The sequence below is a fragment of the Xiphophorus couchianus genome, chromosome 8 (genome assembly GCF_001444195.1).
Source record: "Xiphophorus couchianus chromosome 8, X_couchianus-1.0, whole genome shotgun sequence".
Classification (NCBI taxonomy): domain Eukaryota; kingdom Metazoa; phylum Chordata; class Actinopteri; order Cyprinodontiformes; family Poeciliidae; genus Xiphophorus; species Xiphophorus couchianus.
In genome coordinates, this window is record NC_040235.1 from 26,872,167 (window position 1) to 26,892,581 (window position 20,415).

Here is a 20,415-nt window from a genome sequence, read left to right on the forward strand (position 1 = left end):
ACCTTTACGTGCCTTAAAAAGAGACTGAGCACTCCAACTTAAGATCTCACAATGTCAGGGACTTGGGGTTGGACTCACCTCTAACCGTTTTCAACACATTTAACAGGAACTGCATGTCCCCAGGCTTCAAACAGGTTGAACCAGGAGACTCCAGTTTGTTTAAAGTGATTAAGCAGCCCTTGTATGTGGGTGCGTGTGTAGGCGTGTGTCTGTGTGTGTGTGTACTTGCATAATCAGCTACTTGTAAACAGGGAAGTCAGAGGTACTTCTCTTATGAGCAACTCAAATTCCTAAAAGAACAACTCTACTTCCTGTGAGCCCAAAGGAATTTTGGCCACTTCAAGGTGTAATTTAAAGGGGCAGTATTCAGAAAAATTGACTTTTTTGAGCTTTACATCATGTTATAAAAACATACCTGAAGTGTTGTCTTGATTATTTCATGCATGTTTGACAAATCCTTTAATCTTCCATGGCAACCAATCAGCTGTGCAAAACGGCTGAGTGGACCTAGCTCCTCCTGTAAGACATAGCTCCTCCTCAGAGCTGCAGTTTCCAAGTTTCTGCCTTAAAGAGCAGTTCTCTCCTGTGACTCCACCACTCACCAAGTGCTCCTTCAGACTAATCAGCAGCAATTGGCAAACACCTGGTCGAACTGCGCTCATTATACCAGCTTCTTCTCAGTGCATGTGTAAAATGTTGGTAAAAATGTTGTCAAAGGGTTACTGGAGGAGCCATGTTGTGATGACTTCTTGAAGACAGAGTTTTAGAAAGAGCAGGAATTTTTAAAGAGGCAGAGGCTCAATTTCAAGGTGGTACATTATAGAGTGAAATTTCTTTCTAGCCATATTTGAAATATATAGCATTTTTATAACAGCTGAAGTTAACATATTTATGTAATTGTCCTCTAAAATGGCACTATGTGGCTGGAAAATACATAATACTGCCCCTTTAAATACACATTACTTCACTCAGCTAACCAAAATGCAAATATATTTCTGTTTTCTTTATTGATGTTCTGCCTTAACAGATTTCTTTTGTAAGTCCAAAAACCATTAGAAACCAAGTCAAGAGTGTTGACTTCATTTCTCAGGTGTAAGTGTGGCTGTTTCATCTCTCCTCATGTCTGATGGAGCCGTTTAAATGCAAATGTCATCAAAAGATCAGAAGTCAACATAATTAACTGGATTTCTCTTGCAAGTTAAACAAATTTAATTCAGTACACTCCAGGTAAAGTCAAGATCTGTTCATTATTAGGCAGAAACATGAAGTGTGGAAGTAACAGCAACTATGACCTGCAATAGGAAACCTGGTGGATCTCCTAAGAGTCATTTATATGTTGAATGAATGGAATAATAATGAAGGGGGCTGCATGTCAACAGCTAATAGGATTCTACCAGGATCATTGGGGCTGGTGTTTATCTCCAGTGGTTTCTGGACGAGAGGTGGGTTCCTCAAAGGACAAAACAGAGACACACAAGATAAGCAACCATGCATAGGTAAATTAACTAAACATGGCTGTTTTTGGGACCCCCCCCCCCACCACCACAGCTGTGGAAAGAACATACAAACTCCACACAGAAAGGCTTGCCATGATTTGAATCCATGACTTATTGTTTAAAAGCAGCAGTGCTCACAACCATATCATTTTGCAGCCCTCCATCAGAATCTGAGAAATCATTTGGACTTGATAAAGCGCTATTCAAGTAAATGACATATAACATTTACCTTGTTGCTTGTTGCTATGAAGAACTTTCAGGCAGTCTGTGCAACTATCTGGTAGGGGCATGTAAGGTAAAGATACAGTAAAACTACAGCAGCGTAGTTTTGCATCGCCTGACACACATAACTTCTTAACAGTACCATGCATTAGACAGGTTTCATCACATGATGTGTTTCAAACCGATGTAAATTTTAAACACAGTGCTCTATGGCAACTTTGCGGAGTTTCATCCATGCCTCCTGCGGTTTCCTCTCTGTAAGATCTCATCTTCATTGGACATGGCACGGTCAACTGGTGATTTATGAATGGCCAGAGGGAGCTTAAACAAAGGATTTCTGGTTCCTATCACCCTCTGTCTTTCACAGTAAGGCACTGGCCTGTCAGTAATCCAAGGTGGAGTACCATGGTGTGTTGGCTGTCTTCAGTCAGGAGTTCCAGACTGGCTGATGCATGGTTTCATCATACAACCTGGGAGGGAAAACAATTTGGCATCCCTGATGAGCCCCCAATCTGGTGAATATACATCACACATAAAAATGACCATAAAAATGAGCCAGTGGGTGTTCTGTCTTTACTCCAAGCAAATTTAGGTTTAATCACCCGCACATGGACAATATATGGCTTATTAATTAATTAACTATTTCCATGAGGCTAATATTTTCTAGGTCTATTTTGATCATATTTCCTGATGCCTAAACACATTAGAAACTGATTACAACTGTCACAAAAATATTCATAAGAAGTATAATTAAGTATATGCCAGACTATTTAAAAAGATGAACTACAAGCATTTGTCAATCTAAAATTTGTCCTCTTATATCATCTTGACGAGCAAAATACGGTTTAGTTCATGACAGAACTAAACCTATGTTTACTTCTATTTCATCTTGTTTGAACACCTGAACACTAAAACTAAAACCTACAGTGATGAGATATATGTTGACATTAAAGTATCCACCTTCATGTTTCTGAGATGTCTTGAAATATTTATTGTTTTTGACAAATCATTAAGAATATACAATAAACTTATTTTCAAATAATGAAAATCAACATTTTAAAAGTGTGTTTAAAAAAATGTATAAAATGAATATAAATTCAACATTTGTTCAGGTATCACCATGAGAACACATTTCAGTCTCCACTAATACGTCATGAGATGAGTCTGACTCCAGCATCAGCTGTATCATGGGATGATTTGGGAGTCATACAGATTATACTGCAGGATTAGTTTGCACCTAATCTGCATATATCAAATAATTTTTTTTATCCAGCTTCACCACTGGAAATCGTCGCAGCGGAGGCGACATAATCCAGATGTAATCCATCTGACATAATCCTGGAATTATCAACATGATCAGCAGCAACCTTTATTTCACTCCTGGAAGGATCAGTGAAAGGGATAGCTTCAATTAAAGCAGTGGTGTTTTTAACAAAAGATTGATCAGTGAGTTATTTTGAATCTTCGGTTGATGAAAGGTTTTTATTAACAAAAATCCCCTCAGTGTTTTGTGTTGTCACCAGTTGCTTGAAATAGAGACAGTAATAATTTCTCAGAACATAGCCAACTAATATAAAGCTGACATCTTCCAAACCACTGACTAGTGAAGTAAGGAGAAGTATTGTTTTGTAGGTTTGGAAAAATACTAGGCTACCACTGGTTTGTCCCTTCGCCATTTCAAACATCCTGTCCTTTCTGACACTTCTTTTGACTCATTTTGTGTACATTACATTACTTTACACACTAAATGGAGTAAGGTTTTGTTAATCAAAAATGATAGTGATAGTCCACTACTGAATGCATTTCAGCTAATGTTAGCTAACCTGCCATTTTGCCTTTGATAGCAGACATGTTACTGAATGCATTTGAGCTAATTTCCACTAATATTAATTTATAAATTGCTGGTTTTGCATTCCAGATGTAGTAAGTTGCTGTAGGTCAACATGCTATTGATAGCGTACATCCTACTGACAGAATTCTTGCTAACTTTAGCATTTTAGCTAATTCTGGACATGTTCATGACATTACAGAAAGGCAGACATAAACTATCTAGTTGTTTTATGCTGATACGGATTTGAGACTCAAACTGGAGGCCTGCTCATCCTGACTCTCCATAAAAACTTCTGATTTGGTCTGAGTATGCACACTTTGGCTGGCCCCTTCTAAATCTGATGAGAAATTATCTAGTTCACTCCAGGATTATAAGCATAAATACTCATAAAAAGTTCAAATATAACTTCTAATATCTCTTTATTGCATATTATTTTGATCATATTGTATTACACACTATTTCTAGCCTGTTAGGTCTCATCTCTATTGGGGCCAGATGACTTGTGAAATATGACACATTATGAGCTCTGATCAAACCAAAATAACTCAAAGCAACTTCCTGCTTTATAATCCCATCTTCCTACAGTAAGCTATGAAAAGAATTTAGAAAATTATTTTGAATTGTTGTCAAGGAGGATACAAAATATTCTTGGTGCATGGTCTGTAAGAAACACATAGCTCTTTTTTATACCTGAAAAGTTGGGCACAAAACATTTAATGCAGCCGTTAAATGAAATGGCAAAGAGGCAAAACTACCAGCTCCCTGTTAGATGCTATGAAAAGTGCCAAACTCCAAGGACCAACACAAAGACAGATAAATAAAACTTTATCCTTAAGGTATTCTTTCAAAAGCCACTATGATAACATCTGGTATAGTTTTGAAACCCCCCCCCCTTAAGGTATAAATTGACACTTTTGACCCAAACAAATGGGGAAACAGTTTAGTGGTGGGTGCCCCAATTAAATTGACTGGTATTAATTTGATTGTATGGATTTTTAAAATGTAACAAACAAACTCGTTAAGGTGGTCTTACAAAACAGACAACACACACATCAGTGTAACCCTTCAGAAGAGTAACAGCCAGTGCATAAAAACAAAGGTTCAGTTCAGTTTTAATGGAGGTTGAAACAAACAGTTTACCTTGACTTGGAACTTTGCCCAAGGCACAGTGATGGTTGCTAACCCTACTCTTGCTTAAAACCTCTAATCTGGTCTTAAGCTAGTTAAAATGTAAACATTAGTAAAAATTAAATTTATTTTTGCATTTTTACAGTAGGAAGTACTGCATATTTTCAGTATGTTTTGTCTTGTTTTGGCTCGTCAGAGGTAAAGGACGGTGATTTAAAATGCTCTGTCTTTGTTCTCGGGTCCCCAGGCTATTGAATATGGTACATTGTTGTTAGCCTGTGTAGGTGATTACCTCTTTGTGTCCCCCTGGATCTTTGCATTCCTTGTGTCTACATACAGCTATAGCTCACAGGCTCAGCAGCCCAACCCAGGGTAAAACTGCATGGGTCAGTGCTTTCCTTTGACAGTGAAATGCTTACAGGCAGGCCAGAGGGGGCCGGCAATGTTTCCAGGCTATGCGATGACCTGCCGCTTTGGCGCAGGCCAACTGTGATGACGCGAGGCTTTCTATTGTGCCGTGAGCCCATACGTTTGGCCTTTGCCAGGGTATAAAAGCTTGGGTCTAGCTCTGACGGAACCAGCACGAGCCAGCTTCCCTCACACGGCACTGCAATCTGTACTAACGCAGGTAAGGACACACAGACACACCCATACACAGCCGAGCACCAGAGCTGCACATCCAGAGCCAGGGTCCACTCCCCGTCATCCACAAGCCCCCCCCCTCTAGCTCCCTATCTCAGCCAAGGGGAAAGGCCCAAACAGAAGTGTAGCATAAAAATGAGCTGAACATAAACAACAATAAATCCCAACAAAGCACATTTCCCTCCAGATGATGTTAATGTTTTGGAGCTCTTCCCATTCTTTTGCATCAACCTCCACAATTCTGTTTGTTTACACTTCTATTTTTGACCCACCCCCCATTCCCTCTCCTCGGCTTCCTGCATCCGACTCACAGACTCTCCTGAAGCCCCTCACCATGTCTCAGACTGCCAAGTCCGCCTCCAGCCAGGGCGCTGATGCCAAGGACAAGGGAGCCCCAGCTCCAGCTGCCACCAGCAAGGCCACCAAGACCGGCGATCCTGGCATGGGATCCTACAGAGTGAGTCACTGCAGCAACATCAGTGCACATCAGCTTAGATTTTGTTTGTTCTGTCCGGACATGAAGAAAGAGTTGAGTGGGATCTTTGAAGGAATCCAGCTGGAGACGATGTAAGAGTGGAAAAACAAGCAAGTAAGGAGTGGAAGACATTTGTTAGAAGATGTAGAAACAGTGAGGTGCAGAATTCTATAGAGATTTTAGACTCTAATATCATTTTCAAGGGAATAACCTGAGGTTGGAACTGAAATTTGATATTTTTTTCATTTCAGTGGACAGATCTAAAGCTGCAGTATGTAACTTTTGTAAAATATATATTTTTGTATTATATTTGTTCAAACTGTCAATATGTTGTGGCAGTATGTGAAACAAATAGTCTGAAAAAAATCGAGCTCCACTGCCTCCTCCCAGTAGAAACAACCAATCAGAACCAGGAGGAGGGTCTTAGTGCTGTCAATTACAATTTTTAACAAATATGTTAAAAACATGTATATTTTCTTTTTATTATAGTTACATACTGTATCTTTAAAGGAAGCTGTTTTATAAGCAGTTTTCTGGAAGTTTGTTCCAGATTAGAGGAGCTTTTAAAAGTCCAGCTTTACTAAAAATTTAAAATGATTGGCAGGAAGAAAAAAAATCACAGCTATTTATACAGTAGATAAATTCATACCAAGAGTTAAACTTTTTTTTTTTAAAGTAAATTTTTCCAGAACTATCACTTTTGTTTCTGAAAAATCCATATCTATGACAAAAACAGAGATTTCCTCCAAAACCTGCTATGATAAGTTGTGAAACATATTTTATATTCATATTAACATAATTTCTAGTTTCAGGCTGTAAAAGCGTGTCTTTAAAAGTGAAACTTTATTCCGACTGGGTTCCAGTTGGATATCACATGAACAACATCTGTCTGCACAATTAGGGAGGATTAAACTGAGTTTCCTGTAATCCACCCAACATTTCCATCATCCCCTCTGTGCAGATCATGCTGTTCGACCAGGAGAACTTCCAGGGCAGGATGATGGAGGTCCAGAATGAGTGTATGAACGTGTGTGACCGTGGCATGGATAGAGTGCGTAGTATCATTGTGGAGTGCGGCCCGTAAGTTCCCACACAGAGAAGTGATCTGAGCACCTCCGACCTCTCTGTACTTCTCCTCTTCATGTGTGTTACTCTTTTCTGCTGTCCTCCTTCTCCCTTCCTCTGTGTTTATCCCTGAATCCCCGTGCCCGGTCCCCTCACCCCCCAACACACCCACCCGCTCTAGCTTCGTTGCCTTTGAGCAGACCAACTTCCGTGGCGAGATGTTCATCCTGGAGAAGGGAGAGTATCCTCGCTGGGATACCTGGAGCAACTCCTACCGCAGCGACTGCCTCATGTCCCTCAGGCCCATCCGCATGGTACTGTCAACACCCAAACTTAAAGGGGCGGTGTTATGTCAGTTGCTACACCCTCATGAAAAACACACCTGGAGTGTTGCCTGGGTGGACCTAGTGCCACCTCCGAGGTGCAGCTTCTCCTCTGAGCTGCAGCTTCACAGCTTCTGCCTCACAGAGCGACTCTCACCCACAGCTCCTTCAGACTAGCCAGAAGCAATTAGCAAACACCAGGTAGAACTGCACACCTACTAAGGTCATTACAGGAGCTACCTCTCAGTGCAACGCTGGTAAAATTATTTTGAAATGGTTAATAGAGGAGCCATGTTGTGCTGACTTCCTGAAGGTGGAGCTTTAGAAAGAGCAGGAGCTTCTTAAAGAGACAGAAGCTCAATATCAACGTGTTAAATTACAAAGTCAAATTTTTATGACGTCAAATTTGATATATGCAGCATTTTATAACAACTGAAGATAACAAAGTTACTTTATTGTGCAGTATGTGCCTGAAAAATACATAATACTACCCCTTTAATGAAAACATATGTCAGATAGGAGTATAATCAAGACTATTAAAAATGGAAATTTATATGTCATTACTTTCTGTTACCACCCAAGCAGACTTTCATTGAAGCCATATTTCATATCCAGTGAAAGGTGAAAAACCTTCAGTATAGAAAGGTTTCCTATATCCATTGATGTCTTGGTGTGGTGGAAAGTGAAAAGGTTTAACCAGGCTATGCTGAGCTGAACAAAGCTCAGCTTTCAATGTCTCTCTTTCTAGAGCAGAACTGCGACCACATCAGAGCGGCTGAACAAAGGCTGGACTTTCAGTGTTTTTATTTAGGCTAAATTTAAATAGTGCATGCCAGGATATCTCCCTGTTCACCAAATTCTGTTTACTGCTGTTTGAAGGAAGTAAAGCCTTAACTGGACAAAAGCTTAATATTAATGATCACACTTTTTTTTTAGAAGAAGAAAACAACTTGTCATTCTTCAGATTTGCATTGTCAGCTTATTTGGTCCATTTTAAATTCAAACTATTTCTGACACATGTACATTGTTATCTAAAATAGCAACTACAGTAAAGAAGTCTGTATTGAGGAAACTCAGTGAAATTTAATTCCAGTCCCTGAGGGTTAAAACTAGAACAACACTGCCCTCTTTAGAGTCACTGACAACACTGACACAAAGTCAGGAATAAAATCTCTCTGTGTTTTGGTTTTCCTCTCTGCAGGACAGCTTGGAGCACAAGATCTGCCTGTTTGAGCTCTCCGACTTCAAGGGCAACAAGATGGAGATTCAGGAGGATGATGTGCCCACCCTCTGGGCGCACGGCTTCTGCGACAGAGTGGGCAGCGTGAGGGTGCCAGGAGGAGCGTGAGTGGACACACATTTGGTCAGGCAGATAGTTATTGATAGCTCCTTGGGGAGCTTTTGAGTATCCTTCTGACCCTGTTAACCTTTTTAAGGGAACTCTAAAGCTCTAGCTCCAACCGGAACCTCCTTAAAGGCACAAGAATCTCTTTGGGAGACCTTTTCAAACCCAACAAAACCAGCTTCATGGAAAGTTAAATATTGCTAGCATTGCTAAACTGACCCTTGATGAACAGCAATGCTCCAAAAAATGTATTTAATTTATCACCACGACTCAGGACAGCGATTTTTACCTGCTATAAATACCTAAACCAAACTGCAAAGTTCTAAAAGAGACTCATAATCTATTGACTGACCTGCATAATGTCTTAAGATGCAATCATAGCCCCTAAAATATGTATGAAGTATCTGCTGTAAGGACCCCAGTCACAATGTACTATTATGAAGTCCCATAATAGACCTGTTTGCAAAACAAAGGACCAAACAACTTTTCTGCAGGAATCGTAACTTGGTAATTTCTTTAAATGCAACTCTGTACTTCTAGGCTCCACTAATGACCAATAAGGCCAAATAAGGCATCTCTTCTTAGTGACAGAAAACAAAATTCCTTAGAACCTTGTTCCTTAAACTCTGTATTGACTACAACCATGACCACTGACCTTTCTGTGAGTCCTGCACAAGATCATAAATGAGATTAAGTAGCTCCAGTTGACCTTGTAAAATCATTCTCAGAGACTCACAGAGATTAAAACGATCTATTTGGGAAGCATTAGGATATGAGAACTTATTACAAGACCTCTGGTACCTCATCGTCTCCTGCAATTAGAAGCTAAGTACACAGGGATGCACATAACACTCCCTCTCTCTCCATGTGTCTCTCAGCTGGGTGGGTTACCAGTACCCTGGATACAGAGGCTACCAGTACCTGTTTGAGTGCGGTGACTACAGACACTACAACGACTTCTGCGCCTTCCAGCCCCAGATCCAGTCCATGCGCCGCATCAGGGACATGCAGTTCCACCAGAGAGGATGCTTCACCTTCACCACCGCCAGCAAGTGAAACACACCTGCTTGACCGCCTGGTGGCGCTGTAGCTCTCTCAGCTTTTTATCTCTCCAAGCTTCTTCTTTCTCCAATTCTCTGGTCCTTTCCTTGACCTCCGACAGCGTTGCTCCATCCCAAAGGAAAGAGAGATCGAGAGCAATACACTGGACAACCTTAAGTGACTTTTTATGGTGCTAAAAAATAAACGTGAAAAACCTGATCCCTTTACGACTGGATAAGCTTGATTTATTTTACAGAAAGTGGTATGTTTTGTGTTTAGACTGTGATATAACTCATTTGTTTATATCTTTCTTTTTTCTGCCCTGGCATCTGAGTCGAACATTCGGGTGGGTCTTGTGTCTTGCAGTGTCAAGGCAAATAAAATATTGATCCTCTTGACCTTACAGAATTAATCGCACGATGCACTTTATGTGGTTGAGGCAACAAACTGAACATGACAATTATAGAAGAATCGATTCTCCTAAAGACGAGTATGACGTAGATTTATGTCATCCTACCAGTTTGAAATGTATTCACCCCTGATTTATCACTGAACAAGTCAGAATTTTTCATCAGCGTGTTCTAATTAATTCCAAAGGATTCATTTATTGCTTTTTTCCTAATATAATTATTTTGTATTTCTCATAAAAATATGACAAAGCAAACTACATCAAGCACCAGAGGCAAGTTGCTTTGGTAACAACACACAGTGGAAACTTTGAAATTTGCTTTGAATTTTAGGCATCAACTTCACATACTGATGTATTACATTTATGTACAGTGCAGTGAAAAACATGCCCTTACGAATTTGTTTTTTCAAATTATTTTTGCTTCAGTTTAGTCACTTCAACGCTTTAAAATCATCAAAGAAAATCAATGTCAAATTGAGATAATATGAACAAAACAAAAATCAGCTTTGAAATTCTAACTTAATTTCTTCAGCTATGAAAGCCAACCTGCAAGACAAAATCTAATTAAGATTTTGCCCCTTGTACAGAAATTTTAAAAAGAAATAATCAACTTTATTCCGGTTTATGAAAGAGATGAGTCGACTGTATTTCTACTTTAACCCTTGAAAACTCCGAAATGCTGCAGATTGATTGGTGTAACTTCTTTTCTTTGTTTTTCTAGTGAGGTCTGTTATTTACGAGGTACAGTGAATCCAGCAATGCGTCACGTGGTCCACATGCTTCCTCTGTCCTCTTTAGGTGTGCTCGTAAATTATATAAACACGACTTTCAATGTAAGCTTGAAAAGGTCATCCTAAATGTTAAGAGGTGAATAGGACAAGCAATTTTCGTTTTTTACATTAATTATTTTTAAATTGGACATTTTATGATTTTTATATGAATCGCACCATGCCGACTCATTCAGCGAATGATGCTCTACCAACCTAATACAGTAATGACGATCACGATAAAACCTGAAGGCAACACATAATTTCATAAACTTTCAGCTGAGGTTGTACCGTGAGGAAGGTACCATGTCGGCACTTTTTAAAGCTAGAAAAGGTGAGTTTCTAAGGACAAAGCCGAAAGAAGACCAATGAGAAACGTTAAAACAAGCTAGAGAATCACGTTAGAGGCGGGTTAGTTAAGTAAGAGCTATTTAACAGTATAATGGTTGAACACATTAACAGCTGTTCTCGCATCTTGGATTACCTGACATCTGTAACTTGTGTAGTTTAACCCCAGTGGAAAACAAACCTGGGTGATTTTTCTCTCCTCGCTGGGATTAGAAGCAAGTAACGCGTTATGTAGCTGTGTTTTCAGTTAGCTCGCTGGCTAAGTACGGTTTCAGTTTAGCTGTAAAAATCAAAAACTTCTTCCGCTCCCGACTTAGTTACAGAGAGGAAATCAAAGCACCCGGTGCTGCTGTTTAAATGTTGCATTCACGGGGTCATTTATTTGATGAAGGTGACTGATGGTGGGAATGACCTTTCACCTACATAAGCAAACGAACGCTAGATAGCTAGTGGTGCGTTTAAAGACCCTGCTGCTGTTCAGTGCGGTCTTCTCAGTGAGTAGTGTATTGAATGCAGCCTAGTTGACCATAGTTTGATTACCTTTAACTATGCCAATGGCAAAAAGGGTCAAAATAAGCCTGCCTAATTTATTTTTATACATGTTACGGGGCGGCAGCGGCACGGGTGGAAGAGCAGGCGGCCGCGGAGGTTACGAGTTCGACTCCCGCTCGTTCGCGAAGATTTTAAGGAGGATGTGCGAGAGAGGCAGCTAAAATATAACTTGGCCATAAAAACAAACATGATACATTCCACAAATGCCACCAAAATAGGTGGTGGACAGCCAAAGTAGATAAAATGCATCAGCCACTTCGTTTTTAATCTGATATCTGAACTGAAATATTTTCCGGCCTCTGCCAAAATCAGAAATCATGGAGCTGAGATTTTTGGCCCTTTTTTGTGGTATTTATTTAGATAAGAGAACGTGATTATAAGTAGTACTTAAAAAAAAATCATCACTCAGTCTACAGACAGAGCCCCAGCACTAAAATGCAGTTCTAAACAAAATCCCACATCATCAAATAGGTCACTTCATTATATTACATAATACAGTTTCACTGCTAAATGCCTTTAATTTATGCTTTTAGATTCATATTTAAAAGCATAAATATACATTTATGCTTTTAAATTCATATTTATTGTTAATCTGATGGAAACAACAGTGGAGAAAAAAAGTTTGCTTCAGTTTCTGGTATAGGCAGTCAATTAATTTAACATTCTGGTTTTATGAAGTGTGTTATTTTTTTATAAAGCAAGCCAATAACTGGAATTGTAATTAATAGTGCATATTTTTCGATTGCTTTGGGTAAAGTACTTTGCTGCATTTCCTCTGCTTTTTTAACATATCTCTCTTTTCTTTCTTTAATTTAGTTATCCATTTTAGCAAACGCATCAGCCCTTAGTGTTGATCCCTGTCCGTGTTCCTTTGTCCCTCAGTTATAGACTTCTGTCTCCATGGCAGCCGCAGTCTGTCCCAGCTGGCCGAGTTGCCGGAGACGCATCAGTTACTGAGGCAGACCTGCAGAGACTTTGCAGACAGAGAACTGGCCCCCATTGCTGCCAAGCTCGATAAGGAGCATTTTTACCCTGCTAAGCAGGTACTATCTCACACACACAAATATACACACAGCTGCACAACAAGAGGATTTGTAAATGATTGATTATATGTAAACTTTAGTTTAAGTAGAAAAATGAAGATTTGATTCAACAGAAAAATAGTACTGAATGTTATTTTACTGTTTTTAACACGAGTCTTGCACATTAAAGAAAGTATAACCGACAGCTCAGTCTCTGTTCCTGTCTTGTTTTTAGAGGTGTCCTGATAAAATGTTTTCACTTCCAATACGATGCAGATTTTTCAGCTTTGAGCCCTGGCCGATACCGATATCGACACAATACGATATCAGGACGAATCATCCATATTTTTACTTATTTTGTACTGAGCAATGTTAGAAAAGGCTTGATTTAAAGTACTAGTTCCACTGGCAGATGACATTATTTATAACAAAACACTTTCCCCGTGTTATAAATGAAATAATCTGCCAGTGGAACTACCATAGTTAACTTAACTTAATAGAAGTTAATAATTCTATTAATAGAATTATTAACTTTAAACAAGCTCATATCTTGCTAAAAACCTACTTAGTTTTGTCTTATTTCAAGTGTGAAATAAGATACAGCAGAAGAGGAATAATTATGTTAATAGTTCATAATTATGTTATTTGGCATATTTTTATCAAATGACAATAGAAATACTTGGTAAGATTTTGTGTTTTTTGCCATGATTTTATGGAAACCTTATTGAAATTCAACAGGTGAATAATGTCTGACATTAAAATGAATTCGAACTGCGATAAAACCAAAGGAAACTGTTGGGGGTCAAATGGTTTATCATCATGCTCTAGGAATTTGTGTCTAAACTGATCTATTGTTTTGCATATCATGACTTGTATAGAAAGAAAGATGTTGGCGGCCATTGTTCTGCTTATTCAGGTAAAGGAGCTGGGGGCGATGGGTGTGATGGCCATCGAGGTGCCAGAGGAGCTGGGTGGAGCGGGGATGGACTACCTGGCTTACAGCCTGGCCATGGAGGAAATCAGCCGAGGCTGCGCCAGCACGGGCGTGGTGGTCTCCGTTAACAACGTAGGAGCAACCAATCAGCATGGAGGAGCGAGGCAGACGGCGCTGGTCTAATGCTGGGACTGTTCTGTGATTCTCAGTCTCTATACATCGGGCCCATCCTGAAGTTTGGCACAGAGGAACAGAAGAAGCAGTGGATCAGCCCGTTCACTGCTGGAGACAAGGTCGGCTGCTTCGCCCTCAGCGAGCCAGGTAACCATAGCTACCGTTTGTAGCATCGCACTGTTTTAGCAACAGGAAACTGAGCAGAACACACAGACGCATGTTTTACTGTAAGCTAGCCCGCACGATTATTATTACACGATTAATTGATTAATTGCTTATTGCTTGAGTAAAAGTCTTCAGTCAGAGGCCTTTCCGGAATTGTTGCAAGACGGTCTGCTACTGGAAATCCTTCCTATCCACAGCAACTCTTTGAAGACTCTTGATTTACATGAGTTATGACAAGATTTAATTTCCCTTGGAGATAAATAATGTTGCTTTTTATTGAATTGAAATCATTGGTGTACTTAGTCTTTCACACCCATGTCATGGCTGCTTATTTGTCTAATAAAAACAGACCCTAGAATCTGTTGGGATTAGACTGAAATAACTTGAGAATTTCTTTTTTTTGACCTGATTATTACTAGCTTGGCCTGAAGCTTAAAACCACAGTGTACGTTCTGTTTTCCATGACTTTGTCTTTGTTCCAGCAGTCATTCAATAGTAATGCGATTATCTAACAGTGTGAACCTAAACGTCAGGAAACGGGAGCGATGCGGGCGCTGCCTCCACCACCGCCCATCAGGACGGAGAGGAGTGGGTGCTGAACGGAACCAAAGCCTGGATCACCAACTGCTGGGACGCCTCGGCTACGGTCGTGTTCGCCACCACGGACAAGAAGCTCAAACACAAGGCACGGCAGTGAGGCACGGCGTTTCTGTCTGCAGAGAGAAAGCAGCTCCCTTTAACTCATCCTTCCTCCCACTCCGTCTATGTCTGCAGGGAATCAGTGCCTTCCTGATCCCCATGCCGCACCCTGGACTCTCTCTGGGAAAAAAGGAGGACAAGCTGGGCATCAAGGCCTCGTCCACCGCAAACATCATCCTGGAGGACTGCAGGATCCCACTGAACAACATGCTGGGGCCCCGCGGCGCCGGATTCAAAATCGCTATGGTATTCTAACGCTTCATCACTACTGCAGTCATAAATCTTTACATTCAGCCCCTCCTGCTGCTCACTGGATGGATGGATGCTGAACATCCACTGTTACTGATTCAGAGAAGCAGGCCACACTAACAGGAATTAGACAGGAATGAAATGATTTATTGATTATTGAGATAATCTTCAACAAATTTAGTCAGCAATTAATTGTCAACTAGACTGTACAGATAAAAAAAGGCAATTTGCTGAAAGAACAACATATTCAGAGCAGTCAAAACTGTATAAAAATTAAACATTTTGCAAAATAAGAAAAGAAAAATCTGTAAATTTGTTCTACCCAGAACTCCTCAAGTGAAAGTTTTAGCTTCCCCCTGCTCAAATTCTGTATAGGAAATCTCATTTTAAGCATGTTTTGTTGTCTAATTACTCATCAATTAATCCAAAAAAAAAAAAAAAATCAGCAGATCAGCCCCACATTGTATTGATAAATCCAGCAGAAAGACCTGAGATTTTCATATTGATGTTGGAAGAATTTTTTAGCTGCAGATGAATTTACTATGAATGATCAAGTGTTCACTAAATGAATGCAGTTGCTGTATTTTAGGCAAAAAATGTTTTTCTTATTTAAAAAGGAAAAAATATTTAATTGCAAGTATTTCTAATATTGCAATATTAGAAAAATATGCAGAATGTGACGATTTTGTTTTTTAATCTATTCGTCTTCAGAATAATGGTTAGATTAATCGATGACTAAAATAATCGTTTTTTTGCCACCCTAATAATAATAATAATAATAATAATAATAAATGCTAAAGTCCCATAGCCATAGTTGTGATGGTGACTTTTTACCATTCTGTTTTATTTAATTTGTTTATTACATGATTAATAAAGGTCATAGCAGTAGTCCACTCCACGTTTTTCCTTTTTATTTCAACATGAAAATGCACAAATTAATAATAAATTGTGTAAGAATATTGTGTTACTTAGTGAAAATAACAACAACAAAAAAGCTCTTAATCTGAGCTAAAGCTGGGTGTTTCAAAGGAAACCAAAATTTAGTTGACAATTTTATCACAGTTTTATACATGTGTAAAACAAAATTATTTATAGTAATGATGCAATGAAATATTTCAGCAAAGATCTCTTTAGATTGTTTTGTCACATAATGCTAACATTATGTGACAGCCCGTTTTTGCTCTTAATGCACAAAAACATGAAATTCTGCCCACATTTAAACAGACTAACATCTTTGTTGAGTGTTTCTCTCTCTGATGCTGCATTCAAGGGCTCTGTTAAAACTAGAACTGATTATGTAGGGGTTGTATGAAATGTGGTGGTGATGACTGGAAGCAGCTAAAAGTCTCACTTTTTCTGTCAAGACGAGAAAAACTTCCAAAATAGCCTGTTGTTTTCTTAACATGCTATTTTTGCCAGGAAAAAAACTGACTGGTTTTAAAGAGTACTTTATGGAGTTCTCTAATTTTCAAGATCTCTGCATATTTAGGTGCAAATAACGATGTGTTTGTGTCCTCTGGTGGTGTTTACGTCTGGCTAAGTTGCATGACGCTTGTGCGTCCCTCAGCAAACCCTGGACAGCGGGCGGATCGGCATCGCGTCCCAGGCTCTCGGCATCGCTCAGGCGTCGCTGGACTGCGCCGCCGACTACGCACACAAGAGGACCGCCTTCGGAGCGCCCATTGGCAAGCTGCAAGCCATCCAGGCAAGACCAGCCGCTCTCAAACAGAACCACATGCTGGACTTCCTGTTAAAGACAGAGCTAGAGCTAGTTTTAGTCTGATTCATTACAGTTTAGTGTGTTACCGGGTAAAAACGGACTTCAGAGAAAACCGAAGTTCAGTTTAGGAGTTTATAAACACAGAATCTTAATACAGTTTCTTAATTCCAGGGTGCCAGTCCCTCAGACTGAACTCTTTTGTTTTTCTCTGTGTTGACCTGATCCAGTTTAAACTGGCTGACATGGCCGTGGCCATAGAGAGCGCCCGCCTGCTCACCTGGAAAGCTTCACTCCTCCGAGACGCGAAGAAAGCCTTCACCAAGGTAAACTGTGGGCCTCTGCACAACGAATGGAACATACTCAACATTTGAATCTGATGTCATTCAGACATTTCCTCATTATTTATTGTCCTTTGCTCTCATGTCACAAAGTTTAACTCCTAAAGAGTTTAGATGCAGAAATAACTCAATTAAAGTGGGACACAGGTGAATCATGTTGTAGGTTTCTTCACTTTAAGTCAGTTTACTACATTACAAACATCTCAAGGACTTTACAGGACAAACGGATTCAATTAATCTACAGAATCAGTTCAGTTCTGCTCATAAAAACAGGTTAAAACTCTGTTTCACATGTAATAATTTGATCCTGTGGTAATATTCACTTTATTACACCAACTGGTAAAAAGTTTCTATCTGACAAAACAATCACTTGTGCTAAGCATGCATGTGGTGACAGTGGAAAGGAATGACTCATTTTAATTGAAAACTGTATAGCCTACCGACAAAATAAGCTACATTTTCTATTCAAAAGCACTTTTTGCTGTTAAAGTATTGAATAAATACACATATGAGCTCAATGACAAAGATATGTAGTGTTTTTATTTTGTTATTCAACCATCAGATTGGTGCAAAATGGGGACGTCTGTGCTGCTGCAACATGTTTAGCATTCAGATGCTATTTTAGACCTGAAAAACTTTGCTAATATGCTAAATCTTTTTAGCACAACTTGTGTTTACCAGCATCCAAGCAAATCATTTTTAAAGCAAAAATTGACTCACTGTGGGCCAACAGAAGCAGCTTCGTCATCCGTTACTTTGTTATTTCAACTGATGATGTCGCATTTATGTTAAATTTAAGGGGACATATCAGAAACACACAAAGACAAAGGTTCGGGCCAGAACCTTTCTATGTTTTGAAAATAATGGACAAAAAAAATGTCAACGAGTATAAAATTGATGTAATTGATTTAAAAAATTTACATCTTAAAGTCCCGGTAAAAAAATCTTTATGAAAGAAATCCACAAACGTATGGGACTAAATTTATATTTATTTACCTTGGGGATTAGTTTGTTTAATGTAGTTCTTGTGTCTTGTTTGTAGTATTAAAAAAAAAATCAATAAACAAACCAAAAATAAAAAACACATTCAGTGATCAAACCAGTTCAGGTCACAGGAACCAACTAAAAAGTTGATCATTGTTACATCTCTGGGTGACGGACATTTCTCTGATGGTGTTTTCCCGCAGGAAGCAGCCATGGCCAAACTGGCGGCGTCTGAGGCCGCCACTTTCTGCTCCCATCAGGTAAGAAAACAGCAAACGGAGGACTGGAGCAGAACCGAAGCGGTGGTCGGTGTAAAACCTTGTTCTGTTTCTGCATTGTGACTCAGGCCATCCAGATCCTGGGCGGGATGGGCTACGTGACGGACATGCCCGCCGAGAGACACTACCGCGACGCCCGCATCACAGAGATCTACGAGGGCACCAGTGAGATCCAGAGGCTGGTCATCGCCGGTCAGATCCTGAAGGAATACCAGTCATAGGAGCTCTTCTGCACTAAATGGACACTTTATCCTGGATGAAATACAGTTTTCTATTTTTGTTTGTTTGTTTGTTTTCCCAACGGTAAAGGCCTTTTTGTTGATGTTAGCTGAGGCTTGAAGAGAAGATTCAGGTGGTTTTAAACCAGCAAGATATTCTGGCATTGATTGAAATACACTGGAAATGAAATAAGAGCTTAACTGGCCAGTTAAAATATTTAACTGGCCAAAATATTTAAAATCAGGGCATCTTTTCTCCAAACCTCATATTCTAAGTGCAGACGTTTCTGGGTTTATGTTGACGTTCTGTTCCAAACCATTCCCAGAATCCTTTTCTTTTCACCGCTCATCATGTGCCATTCAGAGGTCCGACCACCAGGTGGCGACAGAGAGTCATCGTGCATCTTGACCCATTTCTGCATCCTAACATCAGGAGCGGTTGTGTAATAGGAACACTGTGATCACACTTGCAGATCATCAGAATGTTTAGTTCTCTGCTGCGATAAAGACGCTCTCATTGAAACAGTTTTGATTCATTATCTGAAGGTGTGTGTGATGACACACTGTGTGTTTGCCTCACACGCCTTTCAGCGCTCAGCATTTACATATTTGATTGTAATTTATTATGTGCAGGTGTTAATAAAAACGCAGCGGTTTGAGATTGGAACGATGGTGGGAAGAAGCAGCTCCAGTCTGTGTGTGTGTGTTGGGGTGTGTGTGTGTGTTTACTCCTTTCCTCTCCATTACTCCATGTGAAGGCTCTGACTGCTGATCTAGGCCAAGATTCCGGATGCTGGAATGGCTCCCTGCTGATTGTACTGACGATAGGGAGCATTGTTCACTGCAGCCGCGCTGCTTGTTTACCGCGTGTGAAACGCCGACCTGATTACCGAACCTCAGTTTAATAGTCCTATTTATTTCCCTTATTTCACATACAAACAGGAGCTTTTACACAAGCACTTATGGGGGCCAAGTTCCTGAAGGTTTCCTCTAGCTAACAGGATGTGTTAGGGGATTTCTTTAGGTCTTCACTCACATGCTATCCCAAGAACTTCATCTTTAAAGTTCTTGCACACTCTTAAAGTGACACTTTGCTGAAGCAATTTTTGATCCATTATTAGGTCAGTCAGTTTAACAGGCTGCTGAAAGCCTCTGTTTATGACATGCAGACGTATGAAAGGCTCTTAGATTTACAGTTTGACAGACTTTGTGTGACGTTCCCAGGACATGCGCAACACAATGACACATGAAAATGACAAGAAAAAATGAAAAAGATATAAAATTTTATTTGGATGTTGTTGATTTTGGCTTAAACTCCATTTGGAGCAGTTAGTTGGAGAACGTGTTAGGCTCTAGAACCGCTTCTAAATAAAAAATTTCATTGGTTAGTGTTGAAGTAGCTTAATTATTTTATTTTTTTGTCATGCATGTTTGAAAAAAATTCTTGAATCTCCCATGGCAACCATTCTGGTGAGCCTAAACGCCTACTCATTCAAAGAGCCACCTATTTGCACTAAGCTCCTCGTTGGAGCTGCAGTCTCCAGCTGAGTCTTGCCACTCAGCTCCTTCAGACTAGCCAGCAGCCATTAGCAAACACCTGGTGGAAGTGGTGGAACACTGAGTGTGTCAAACAAACTTCCTCTCAGCCAACGCTCTAAAGCAGGGGTCTCAAACTCCAGTCCTTGAGGGCCGCAGTTCTACAGTTTTAGATGTGCCACAGGTACAAAACACTGGAATGAAATGGCTTAATGACCTCCTCCTTGTGTAGATCAGTTCTCCAGAGCCTTAATGACCTAATTATTCTTTTCAGGTGTGGAGCAGCAGAGTCACATCTAAAAGTTGCAGGACTGCGGCCCTTGAGGACTGGAGTTTGAGACCCCTGCTCTAAAGGATGGTTGTAAACGGCATACTGGAGGAGCCATGTTGTGATGACTTGCTGGAGGCAGAGTGTTGGCAGGAGCTGGAGCTTCTTAAAGAGACAGATGCCCAA

At 40.0% G+C, this 20,415-nt stretch overlaps 2 protein-coding genes across 2 annotated transcripts; both read left to right on the forward strand.

The window, feature by feature from the left end:
- Positions 1 to 5,200: 5,200 nt before the first annotated feature.
- Positions 5,201 to 9,795, forward strand: crybb1 (crystallin, beta B1). Its single transcript, XM_028024677.1, has 6 exons — positions 5,201 to 5,305; positions 5,633 to 5,776; positions 6,756 to 6,874; positions 7,041 to 7,173; positions 8,384 to 8,526; positions 9,406 to 9,795. Exons 2-6 carry the CDS (start codon positions 5,654 to 5,656, stop codon positions 9,581 to 9,583), a joined length of 696 nt encoding a protein of 231 aa, XP_027880478.1. The 5' UTR covers positions 5,201 to 5,305; positions 5,633 to 5,653; the 3' UTR covers positions 9,584 to 9,795.
- A 1,135-nt stretch (positions 9,796 to 10,930) lies between these two features.
- On the forward strand, positions 10,931 to 19,811 carry acads (acyl-CoA dehydrogenase short chain). Its single transcript, XM_028025401.1, has 10 exons — positions 10,931 to 11,078; positions 12,527 to 12,687; positions 13,583 to 13,732; positions 13,810 to 13,921; positions 14,473 to 14,624; positions 14,714 to 14,884; positions 16,455 to 16,592; positions 16,835 to 16,930; positions 18,133 to 18,189; positions 18,276 to 19,811. The coding sequence occupies exons 1-10, from the start codon at positions 11,051 to 11,053 to the stop codon at positions 18,426 to 18,428; spliced, it is 1,218 nt and encodes a 405-aa protein (XP_027881202.1). The 5' UTR covers positions 10,931 to 11,050; the 3' UTR covers positions 18,429 to 19,811.
- The last annotated feature ends 604 nt before the right edge of the window (positions 19,812 to 20,415 follow it).